Consider the following 11,516-nt stretch of genomic DNA (forward strand, 5'->3'; position numbering starts at 1 on the left):
GCAGTGAACGCGGGCTCTGTTGATCTTCCATCTGCAAATAAGCAGGAGGGTGAGCTGGCAGCGACAGGCCCAGAGCCGCTTCTGATCAGTGGCCGCCGCTGGCCTCCCTGACGCCAGAGGCTCCCACTCTGCTCTTGGCTGCCATCTGCAAACACCCTTTCCTTTGGGAGTCCCGGGTTGGTGCCAGGGCTAGAGATGCCACCAGACACCCTGGGTGCAGAGGACAGGTTGGATCCCACATGGCTATGGCGTCAGGATGGCACACCCCCACTCCTGTCCCCAGGGCCCAGAAAATACAGACAACAGTGAGCTGAAATTTTACCAATTTTAATTCTAGATTTTTTGTCTTTTTTCCTGGACCATGCTGGTCACATGTCTGTGCTGGGAAGCGCCATGGTGTGTCAACCAGAAATACACAAAGCCAACCTGGCCACCAGCCAGAGCCCCTCAAAGCCTTTCATGTCACAGGGCAGACTCTGTGGACCCACCACCAGCCTTTGGCCTTTTGGCCAAAACCTCACCCCATCACCATGGACACAGTGGCCCTCAAGGGTCCTGCCTGGTTGGGACGCCTCAGCTAAGCTGGTGGTGACCGTTTTGGTTTGGCAGCTCGCTAGGGAATTTGGGGGCCTACAGCACTGCAGCTGGCTTCGCCAAGGCAGAGTCTTTACATTAGCACAATGCTGTAATCAACACAAAACAAGACAGAACACTAGAACCTAACAGATTAAATGATGCACCGGAGACTTAGAACAAATCCCTCCGGGCCCAGCAGCATGGTGGCATGCACAACAGGCCGCTACAAGTAACAATATTGATAACTAACAGAACAATACAGTTGCCCTGACTGCTGTGATGCTATGTCCCAGATCAAATGAAGGGCCCAGCATGACAGGATGATCCCCATCAGGGTCCCAGGAGGCAGGCAGACCACCTGTCTGCCCGCCTGCCCGCCTGCCCGCCTGCCAGGCCCGTGCATGGCTAGGTGGATACATGAGGTATTGTGAACAGAAACCTGTTTTTTTGGAATACAGCGGAAATCACATTAAGCCAAAATTGATCACAATTAAAAAAAAAAAAAAAAAGTACAAAAAGGGCATCTGTAAGTACACTCTTCTATGAGGAAATTAAAACTTGAACACGGCAGTCTATGACATTGTAAAAAAAAAAAAAAAACAAAAACAAAACTGATTCTCCAATAGCAGCGTAAACAACGTGAAAGATACAAAGCAACGCGAATCTGGTTCCGACTGCCTGGGACCCTGGGAGTCATCGGCAGCAGCACTGTGAAAGGAGCAGCCTGTCCCCTGGTCCCTACCCTCCACACTTCTTCCCTCACATCCTCTTTTCAGCCTCCCACCCTCCCTCCTGCCAATAAGTCCTAAATAGAAAGGCACAGAGCCAGAGGTGTGCAAATCACCTACTGTTGCTAACTTGGGGGCAGCGGCAAAAATGTGCCAGAATCAAACTTTTTGGAGTCCTCTAATTTTCCTCAGTTTGGATGGCTCTCCAGTGGGGCCAATTGGGTTGGGAAAGTCAAGCAGACCAAATCTCCATCTTTGTGGGGTTTTTTTGAGGACCCCCCCCCATCGCCCAATAAAAGACCAGTCTCTCAGACAAGGCCCTAACCCTTCCCGTGCAGGGCAGAAGGTGTGCGTTTGAATCAAGGGAGATCACATTGCTTTGAGTCACACTGGTCATGGGCAGCCTTTCCAATAAATACTCTTCTGTAGCCTTAAGTATAAATTAGACATTTTAGTGTTTAAAAGCCTCCTGTGTGAAAGACTTAAGAGTCGTCCTGAATCTCCTAGTCCAGGTAATGGTATCACAGTTCCTACTTCCAAACACCAGCTGGTACCAAAGGATCCCTTCAACTCTGCAGGACTGATCCCGGGGGTGCACGAACAGAGTTCTCTCTTCTTGATCCAACAAAACTTCCCAAGCACCTCATGCTACTAGCCCTACACACCTGTTGTGCAGCCATCTGAATGAGTGTGTGGACATCCCCCAACCATTGCATTAGAACCCCTCCCCCCAACACACACACACACACACACACACACACACACACACACACACACACCAGCAACACTGCCTCCAGCTAGCTGACCAAAAGTGCTTTGAAATGGAATGGTTTTGGAACACGGAGAATGAAAACACAACAAAACAAACCACACACAAAAGAAAAGCTCTGGGTTTAACCTGTGAGCAGGCTGCAGGGCCGTCAGGCAAAAACCAGTATTCTCTCTAAACGGGAACTACAAAATAGGAAGGTTACAAAAATAGAATATATTACGTCACTATTTCATCCCTACCGCTGTGTGGCTGGCGCTCTGTGAACCTGCAGGTTATTGGGGGGAGAGGGCACATAAGATGAGCCCTGGGGTGGTGCCACACACCACGACACCACTAGAGGTCGCAGTGACCATCAATAAGGTTAAGAGGTCTGCCCACTCCTGGGATAAAGCACAGGTTTCAGGTAACAGGGTTGTAGGCACTGAGCAGGGGGGAGGGGGGGAGAGGAAATGAGGCTGAGGGCTTGGCCAAAGCTGTGCCTGGTCAGCAAAGCAGAGTACATTTCTCTACCTAAAAACTCTTCTACTTTAACAATGGTTTGCTGTATTTTTTTCCTTCTTTTTTTAAAGCAATGTTTCTTAAGCTTTTTTTTTTTAAACACATAAAAGAATCAAAAATCCTTCTTAAGACTTCCTGTGTGTTAATCCTATTCTTAGAGCAGACAAGCACATTAATAGAAAACTAGTTGATTACTGGGGTACAGAATTCTATTTTTGTAGCACCCCCTGCCTCCCTACACTCAGGGTGATGCAAATTCTATCTCTCCCTCTCTCTCTTTAAGACAGCTTTCAGGTATTTTTTTTCTCTTTTGCTTAAATCAGATAGAAAGGAGAAAGATTAAGGAAAAACAACCAACAAAGAGAACAAAACTTCCCCTTCTGGTAACAACATGTCCCCAAGGGGGACGCCGTCAGGAGCACCCGGGCTGGCTCCTTCCTCTTTGCGGGTGTCACTACTTGGTGGCTCCCGCCTGCCCGGTGGTCCTCAGATGTCCACATCTCGCACGTCGGTGGGTGTGCAGGCCAGACCAGCCTCTTCCTCCGCTTCCCCCTCCTCCTCGGTGGCCTTGGGGTCGGTGTTCTGCTGGGCCTGGCGCAGGCTTGACTCCAGAAGGGCTTCAATCTGCTCCTGGCAGGCACGGAGGCAGTCCTGGAGAGGCGGGCGGAGATGGAGGGGGTCCTTGTTTAGCCAGAGGCCGACGGCCAGGGCCTTGACCTGCGAGGCAGGCTTTGCTAAGGGCGAGGCTTGAGGAAATTCCCCAAGCCAACCCCAAATCAGTGAGGAGTGAAAGCCACAAGGGACAGAGAGCAAGAGTCCCCTTCTGGTTCCCAGGCTGGGAACCTCTGTCTGGATGCCATCAGACAGTTGGATACCCACTTGCTTGTCCACTCTAGGTCTACCCAGCAGAAATTTCTCCCCAGGCCTCCCACAACCCTACATGACATACTCTCCCCTAATTCAAGACAGGGGGGTCCTGGGAACTCCACCCTTTGGATGCATTCTCTTTAGGTGGTTCCAGGAAGAGAGCCCAGCCTTCCACAAGCACAGATTCTGCATGGCTGAGGGAGGCACTTCTACCCCTCTAGGTTTCCCCTCTCGAACTCCCCACAAGGAGCATAGCTTTTTCTCCCTCATAGCTTTTGGCCCTGGGAGCCCTCTGAGGGACGCCAGCTCTAGCACTGGTGGGGCCTGGAAAGCATTTCCCTAGGAATGAGACTCATGAACTGAAGTCTTGCCTAGACAGGCTGAAGCCAGGGCATTGCCTACATTCCAGAAGCCAGTATGACTCCTGGGAAACACCAAGGAAGCCCCCACATTCAGAACTCATGCATTGTTTCCCCCTTGATTAATACCACGGCTAGAGGGTGGCAGGGCAACTGTCCCATTTCACAGATGAGAAAAATGAGGCCCAGGTGGCCTGGCATGGACTCACAGACACCTTTCCTTCTCTAAAGCCTGAGGGCTCCCACCTGCCCACATACCCTATTCTCAGTTTTCAGGAGCCCCGAACACTTGGGGAAAGGGGGCTGTATGCTCTACAATTGAGAGGTGTGGGAATGGGGGGCAGGGTGCCTCTGTGGCTGATGCCAGGCAGGGCAGAACAGCTGTCACACCTGGAAGCCTTCCACATGCCAGTGGCTCTGACCTACATTGAACCCCCAACTGAAGTTCAAGCCAGAACTGGACTTTTGCCTGTCCTGTCTATGCCAGCTTGCAATGCCCTAGAAGAAACCTTCATGGCCAGAGCTCCAAGCATGATCCGCCATACTCCTCAGCAAAAAGGTACAGTTAACACATGGCACAGTGTGCTGGTGCAAACCCCTCACACAAAGAAAGTTCTAGAATGTGTAGATCTATATACCAGAGTCCTTTGTGGATTCAACTCCCGAAGTATGCATGGAGGGAGATACAAGGTCCTATGGTAGCTGGGCCAGGCCTCAGCTTCACATGCCACTACCCCTATATCACAGGGGCACTGCCACCACACCAGCCCTCTATGCCTTTGGGACCCATGACTTCTGGAAGTCTCCCAAACCTTAAGCCTGGTAAGAGGCTGGTGGGGGGTGGGCAGGTTTGGTACCCCTCAGCTCCAGCCTGGTCACACAGTACTTTGGCACTGTCCCCCACCAAGGTTCCCCAGCCCTTGCCAGTTGTAGTCTCCTTTGATGAGACTCACTCACCGGGTCACACTTGATGACTCTAGAAAGAAAGTGCGTTGTGCGGTAGCAGGAGAGGAAGTTGTTGGGGCTGCCCAGGTTCAGGCCCTGCATCGCAGCCACCACGCTCCCAGCAGCTACCATGGAGGGTGGGTTGGAAATGAACTTCACATCTGCAGCAGAGAGGGACAGAGGTGGTTGTGAGCAGGGACAGCAACAGGCCTGTGACTCAGCTCCCACCCACAGCCTCAGGCCAGTCCTCCAGTCCTTTTGATGCCTGCATCAACTCTAGCTCCCTTGGAGACACCTGAGTGGAGCTAGATGCACACAGTGGTGCATCCTTAGACCCCAGCATGACAGAGGATCACGGTGTCTAGGCCAGAGCCTTGACACTACCTGTCAATAAGGCCTTGCCTCAAACTTTAAAAAGCTGAGTGCCTGACCCGTCTGGCACTCACACCAGGCCCTGGGTTCAATCCCCAGCACTTCCAGCAAACATGAAGGAGAAGTCAGTTATGGCGCCTTTGCTCCTTTAAGAGGATGGGATCTATGAAGGTGTGCTGCTCTCACATCTGCATCTCAGGACTTGAGTGGTTGAGGTGGGAGACAGGGAAGATCTCTGTTCCAGAGCCAGCCTGGCAGCACCCCCAAGGACTAGAGACAGATGGTCACATCTCAGAGACAGGACCAGGTTCCTCAGAGGCCAGGCTAGACTCCACAGAAGGGAGTTCCCTTCCAGAGGGCTGACTCGGAACTTCTTATGTCCCAACTGAGAAGTAGTGCCAGCATCAGTTGTCCCTACTGTTAAATGTCAGCGTCACCTTCTCCCACACTGCTAGCGTGGGGTATCATTTTAGGACTTCATCTGGGGTCACCAACTCCACCCCTCTCAGGCCCACTGGACTCAGCATCCTGGAGTTGTATGTCACACAGAGAGAACGCCTCTCTACGTAACCCCACCAAAGATGAGTCTGCAAATTGCTTCCCTGTCACATCCAACAAAGAAATTGTGACAGGAACAGCTGGTCCCTGGTTTCCAGTCCAGAGGAGGACACGAGAATGAACAGATGTCAGCTCCTATCAACCATCTTGTGTCACCCAGAGCCTGGGATCAAGTTGGCTGGAAGGAGCTGAACGGGAATCAGGAAGGGAGACTGCCACTGTAGCATGGCAGTCCTCTGGAGTCTACCCTGAGAGAATATATAGCTTTGGCTGTTAAAGGGACCCAGCAGAAGAGCAAACATACCTCCAGGTGGCACCAAGGACTTAGTTCATGCTAGTGAGTCCAGTGAACTAATACCTTGCTATGGAGTCAAGTTCAAATCACAAACACCCCTTTTACAGGGAGCGAGACTCCAACCATCAGCTGGCACATGGACCGGGAGTCCCCAGCCCCTTCCGGAGCCTGTCTTTCTCCTTCTCACATGCAGTGGCAAGATCTGTAATGTCCTGTAAGAATCCCTAACATCTGCTGCTTTTCACACTGGTTGCTGCGGGCATAGGTGTCCCCTGGCTTGGTGGCATGTCTAACACCACTGTCTGTGCTCACCCACACCAGGGTGCACTCTAGCCACCTGTGTTAACAACCCCAACCCTAGTTAGCACATTGCTCACACAGTCAGGAATCCAGGTCTAGGGGTGACTGAAAGAAAAGTTATGCCCTCCCACCTCCTATAGGGGGAACCCCTGCCACATGGATCCAAGATCTCCTGCCCTTGATGTCAGTATCTTTTCTTTCACTGTGATGTTACATTGGCCTCCTCCCAAAGTGGTTCCCCTGTGACAAAGGAGCTGGTTCCTCCTACAGAGAGACAAAGCCTCGGGGCCACAGAACATTGGCCTACAGCAGTTCACCAAGCTGTTCTTTCTCTTCACCTGTCTTCTAGTGCTGCTAATGAGCCCCATCACAGACAAAGGCCATACAGAGAGTCCAGCCGCACCCAGATGCAGTGCTTATTGATTTCTCTGCTGGCATCTAGGGGTCCCGGGAGGGGCACATTGCTGCCAGAACCATCCTGGGGGAGGTGGTGCCACTCCATCCCCATGTTATCTCTGGAAAACTCTGCTGCCTCTCTGAAGCCACTTTCAGCTCCATAAAAGGCTGCCTGGAGCTTCCAAAGGCTCTGCTCTCCTCAGAGGATCTCCCGCCAGCTGCCTTCCTGCCTGCCAGCAGGGCCACCCCCACCCCTTAGATCCTTCCAGGCTACCGATGGCCTTGGTACTCCCATCTGCCATCCCCTTGCTTGGTACACCCCCAGGGAGGGGTTGGCACCCTCAGAATCTCCAAATCCTCACACCAGCAGCTGATCAGAAACACCAGCAATGGGGGCTGTCAGATACGAGAAGATGTCACTGAGACAGCAGGGGGAAGACACTACAGGCCCCTCTGACATCACAGGCCAATAGCTGTAGCAACTGAGGTCTGACTAGGGCCACTGGGGAATGGGGTCCTCAGCAGGTGAGAGAATGCTGGACCCCCTCAGCATCGATAAGTCTCCTGGGCAAGGCTCTCAGTTAGAGTTGGGGAAACAGCTGTCAGATGAACTGGGACCACCTACAAGTAGCAGGGTGTGTTCCTGCATGGCTGTCCACCCTAACTACCTGGGGTCTAGGGCCAGGGAGGGGCTCTTGGAGGAGTCATGGGGAAGTTCTTGTTTCTCTGCTTCTAGCCAGGCCCCTCAGGACTCAGCCAAAAAGAACTGGCCTGCAGCAACCCTGGCGGGGCCTCTAAGTTCCTGAACAGGTCACCCAGCGCCAGGGCTGCACTGTATATAGCACATAGGACTGAGGCTGGACCATTTGCCCTACACTGTAGTAGGCACCCCTAGCATGTGGCTTAACCTGGGAGAAGCAGGGGGGGGGGGTTTCTATAGCTGGGGCTCCTTGAGAACACAGGCAAGGCAGGAAGCCCAGGAGCAGAGGCAAAACCTCTTCAGAAAGCACACGGTGGCTATACTACTCCCTGGCAGTGGAATGGTTAGTACAGGGAGGCTGTGCCATTCTGTTAGGTCTCCAGGGCACTAGTCAAGAGAAGGTGCCACCCAGAATCACCTATCCCCAACAAGCTACCTGCACCCTGGGCTCAGAATAGATAGCAAGGTAGCAAGGAAAGAGGCATTAGCCTGGGAGCTGTAACTAGTCATTTTCCCGGGAAGAAGGGGGGGGGGCCCTACCTGTGGCACAGAGGGCCACAAAGGTCTGTGCATGCTTTCGGATGATCTGCTTGTTCTCATCCGCCTCTGGCATTTTGGAGAGGAAGTGTTCGATGAAATCGTGGGGAGTCATGGCAGCCAGGTTCCATTTGAGCTTGTTCACCAGAAGCAGTTCCATTTGCTGCAGAGAATGAAGAACACAGTCAAAAGGGAGGCAGGCTGATTCGAGAAGGTCTAAAGAATGGGGACAACCCAGGACCCCATATAGGTAAACAACAAAATGTGCCTGTAGAAATACTGAAAGACAAGCTGAGGACAAAAAGACCTCCCACCGCCAGCACTGTAACCCGCACGTCGCTAGAGGGCGCACACCGTCCACATTTCAGAGCGGTTTCATCGCAGACACGGTGGGGAGTCCGGTCCGGAAAGGGGGCGGGCACAGAGGTAGAATGGGGTTGGCATTCTGCTCACTGCCACTTCGGTGCAGTGTGGGTGCCTTCCGTGGGGCAGGAGATCTGTCCACGGATGGCTGGATCTCCTGCCACTTGCAGCTCCCACCACCCAGGGGTCGAGCAGCTAATGAGGGATTGCGGGTGGTGGGTTACACGGTTACCAGAAGCTCCTCGGGCCGGATAGAGTTGTCAGTGTAGATGCACAACTTCTCGGCAGTCAGGGGAATGGTCTCTTTCATCTTAGAGGCCACGAACATGCAGGTGGCCCCCAGCAGCTGCAGGCGGCTCTTCTTCAGGGGTTCCAGAGACAGGAAGCGGTCCAGGTAGTTCATGGCCAGCGGGAAAACCTCCTCTTCGCACTTCTGCTCCTCGCAGACCTGCGGGGACCCGGACCCTGACCGTCAACCGGGGCGTCGCTCGATATGACCCCGCACCCTTTCCCTAGATTACAGAGAGGGATTCCGGTGGCCAACTCCCCGGGATGCGCTCCTGCCCCGCCGATTTCCAGTGCCCACCCACCCTGAAACTGAAAGGGAAAGTCCTTGGGCAGCTGGCGCGGCGGGTCGAGGCAGTGGTGGTCACGGAGACCCCTGTCCCCTGTTGAAATTAGGAGGCCACAAGCCAGGGAATTCCCACCGCAGGGCTGGCGGGGCGCCGGGGGCTGGGCGCCGCTCGAGCGCACGCGAGACACAAAGGTGGCGTCCCAGGCCGCCGCGCTGCATTTCCCAGACGTCATCTTTTCAAAAAATATTTAAAAATATTTAAAAAATAGCTAGGGGCCTAAAAACGGCCTGAAAATAACCATAGGGCGACCCTTGATCCAAGCCGAGGGTCAGGAGCTCGGTGGACATTGGGGGGTGAGCCCCAGCAACTCAAGCTCTGGGGGCCCCCCTTTTACTGGGTGCAGGCGCCGTTTGCCTCTGCAAGGACATTATGCCTCACTTTAAAAATTATTTTAAAATATTTTGGGGCCCCCGAGCCTCCTGCTTAACATCAGAAAATGTGCTTTTGTGTCCCCCCAATCCCCAGGCTTGACCTAGACAGGTTCCCCCAAACGCAAAACCGCACGGACAACGGTCAATCTCAGTGACTACGGGGCCACGCGACCTTGCAGCCTGGCGTTTTCTCTGGGCCAGGCAGCGTGTGCGGGTACCCAGGGGTTCGCTGTTTGAACAAAGAGTCCCCCACCCCAAATATCTCTCACAGAATCCTATTTAGTAACTCCTGGCCGCCACGAGGCCCCTCGTGCCTGTCCCAGCGCCCCTACTGCCGCTCCCCGCCCTGCCCCCAATTATTAATAAACACTTTTGCTTTGCAATAAAGGAGCAAAGATGGCGCATAATATTGGCACGAGCGGCTCTTGCATACGTGTCCATGGATATTAATTTAAAAATCAAATCTATGCCCCCTCCCCCCCTTAGCTGGCGAAACGCGCAGGGGCGGCCCCGGTCGAGGCGCTGCAGGAATGGGGCACAAGCGGGGGCCACAGAAGAAGCTCAGCCTGCACCCTCTGTGGTGTGGCTGACACCGAAGGCACCCCTCCCCGACTGCCCCCCACCAGGAAAAGGAATTCCCATCGCCCCAACTCCCAAACCTTCCTCGTTCAAAAAGACCCGAAGTGTCTATTTATTTTGTGAATCCCGAATCCTAGCAACACACCGGGAAAACTACGTGACGGAAGGGAAGAGAAGGGAGGAAGATGTCGGTGATAGCAACAAGTTGCCAGGGGGGTCCCAAGCTAGCAGCCTGGAGTCTCTCACCTCCAGCATCCAGGTGGCCACGATTTTCCGCATAGATGGCACAATCTCCCTCTGCACGCACTTGAAGTAAGATACGGAGGGCGCGCAGGTCTCCTCCGTCTTGAGCATGGCTCGCAGCACCCGGTCGTTGAGGAGATTGGTGTCAGGGTACGCGCGGCGGATGGTCTCCACTTCGCAGCACAGGAGCTGGTGTTCCATGGCGCGGCCGCCTGGGGAGGGCTGTGGTCCGGGTTGGGCTCCGGTGGCTGCTGCTGACGCGCGCTGCCTCGCGCTCTACTGCCGGTCTCCGGAGCGCGGAGTCTGTAGCTTTCTGCTACTGCGCCGACAGCCCTCTGGAGGCTGCAGGACTTTGCAACTTCAACAAAACTCCCCTGTAGTCCGTGTGACGTTACTGTTGTTAAGCAGAGATCAAAGCCGGGCAGAGAAAAGGGGGAGGGGGGAGGGCCGAGGCGGGCGTAGGGGGAGGGGGCTCGAGAGCAGTGAGCGGTGGGTGGGTGGGGGACAAGCCCAGAGCCGGCCCCCTCCCCCTCGGCCTTCGTAGATATGCAAATCGCTCGGACTGCTTCTCTCCAAACTGGGAAAGAGCCGAGCAAGGGCAAGGGGGAGGGGGGCTTCTTTCCCCAAGTGGGTCCTCGGAGACCTGTGGAGGTGGGGTGGTGGCGGCTCTGGACAGAAGGACAGCTAGGAGGGAGGCCAGGCCACACGCAAGCCAAGGAAGAATGTATGGAGGGGGATCCTGGGGGTGCAAGGACACTATTCTCAAGCCGGGAGAATGGGCGCGTTTCCGAGGACGCCACGAGGGCACCCACGAGCGGACCAATTGCTTAGAAATCCCGGCGTCCCCGTCTTCTTTCAATTTTATCAACACGTGTAAAATTCAGGAACTGTATAACACGCGAAGATGCCAGACGAGCCCTAAGCTCTCGTGCAAGCTTCATCCTGGCGCACTGGGGTGGTTGCAAAGGGCCAGAGGGGTATCTGAATTTTAAAGGGTCCCCAGCCTAGCATGTGCTCGCTCAGAAATAAAATAAAACCCCGAAAATCCCAGCAGCAGCTCAAGATAGTAGCCATTATTTCCTTCATCTATTCCTCCTCGCTGGGGGTTGGGATCTGAGATTTGCCTTCTTACAGTGTCCGGTTTATCCTGGCCAGGGTTCCCCAGTATCCCCCTCCTCCACTGCAGGCGGGTTGCCACCCCCCACCCCCAATAAACCTTTGAAGAAAAGGTTGAGACACAATAGGCTCTTTCCTAATTGATTTTTTAATTATGAAAAATAAATCGCCACAAGTATTAGTCGCCCTTCCAAGAACCAGACCACCGGAAGCTTCCCAATTGACTTTGTTTGGGGGGGGGGCGTTCCTCCACCTTTAGAATTGCAGCTGGGGCAGCCTCGAGTTGGGGGGCGGGAGCTGGTGAGA

At 54.0% G+C, this 11,516-nt stretch overlaps 1 protein-coding gene across 2 annotated transcripts; it reads right to left on the reverse strand.

Annotated features, from left to right (window-relative positions):
• Positions 1–311: 311 nt before the first annotated feature.
• On the reverse strand, positions 312–10,476 carry Ccnd1 (cyclin D1). 2 transcript variants are annotated; one of them, XM_034507207.2, is made up of 5 exons: positions 10,098–10,476; positions 8,499–8,714; positions 7,907–8,066; positions 4,758–4,906; positions 312–3,291 (listed from the first exon to the last, which is right to left on the reverse strand). In XM_034507207.2, exons 1-5 carry the CDS (start codon positions 10,293–10,295, stop codon positions 3,061–3,063), a joined length of 954 nt encoding a protein of 317 aa, XP_034363098.1. In that variant the 5' UTR covers positions 10,296–10,476; the 3' UTR covers positions 312–3,060. The 2 variants fall into 2 exon arrangements, with proteins under 2 accessions (XP_034363098.1, XP_034363107.1); XM_034507216.2 differs by having other exon boundaries at positions 312–3,225; positions 10,098–10,471.
• Between the last annotated feature and the right edge of the window lie 1,040 nt (positions 10,477–11,516).

Source organism: Arvicanthis niloticus, chromosome 1 (assembly GCF_011762505.2).
Source record: "Arvicanthis niloticus isolate mArvNil1 chromosome 1, mArvNil1.pat.X, whole genome shotgun sequence".
Lineage (NCBI taxonomy): Eukaryota > Metazoa > Chordata > Mammalia > Rodentia > Muridae > Arvicanthis > Arvicanthis niloticus.

Excerpts from the sequence above, each read along its gene's own strand:
- Ccnd1 (XM_034507207.2), bottom strand. The coding sequence starts at position 10,295 with ATGGAACACCAGCTCCTGTGCTGCGAAGTGGAGACCATCCGCCGCGCG. Across the intron at positions 4,907-7,906 it reads TGTGGCCCTCTGTGCCACAG|ATGTGAAGTTCATTTCCAAC; the intron begins GTAGGGCCCCCC and ends TCTCTGCTGCAG. Across the intron at positions 3,292-4,757 it reads GAGTCATCAAGTGTGACCCG|GTCAAGGCCCTGGCCGTCGG; the intron begins GTGAGTGAGTCT and ends CCTGCCTCGCAG.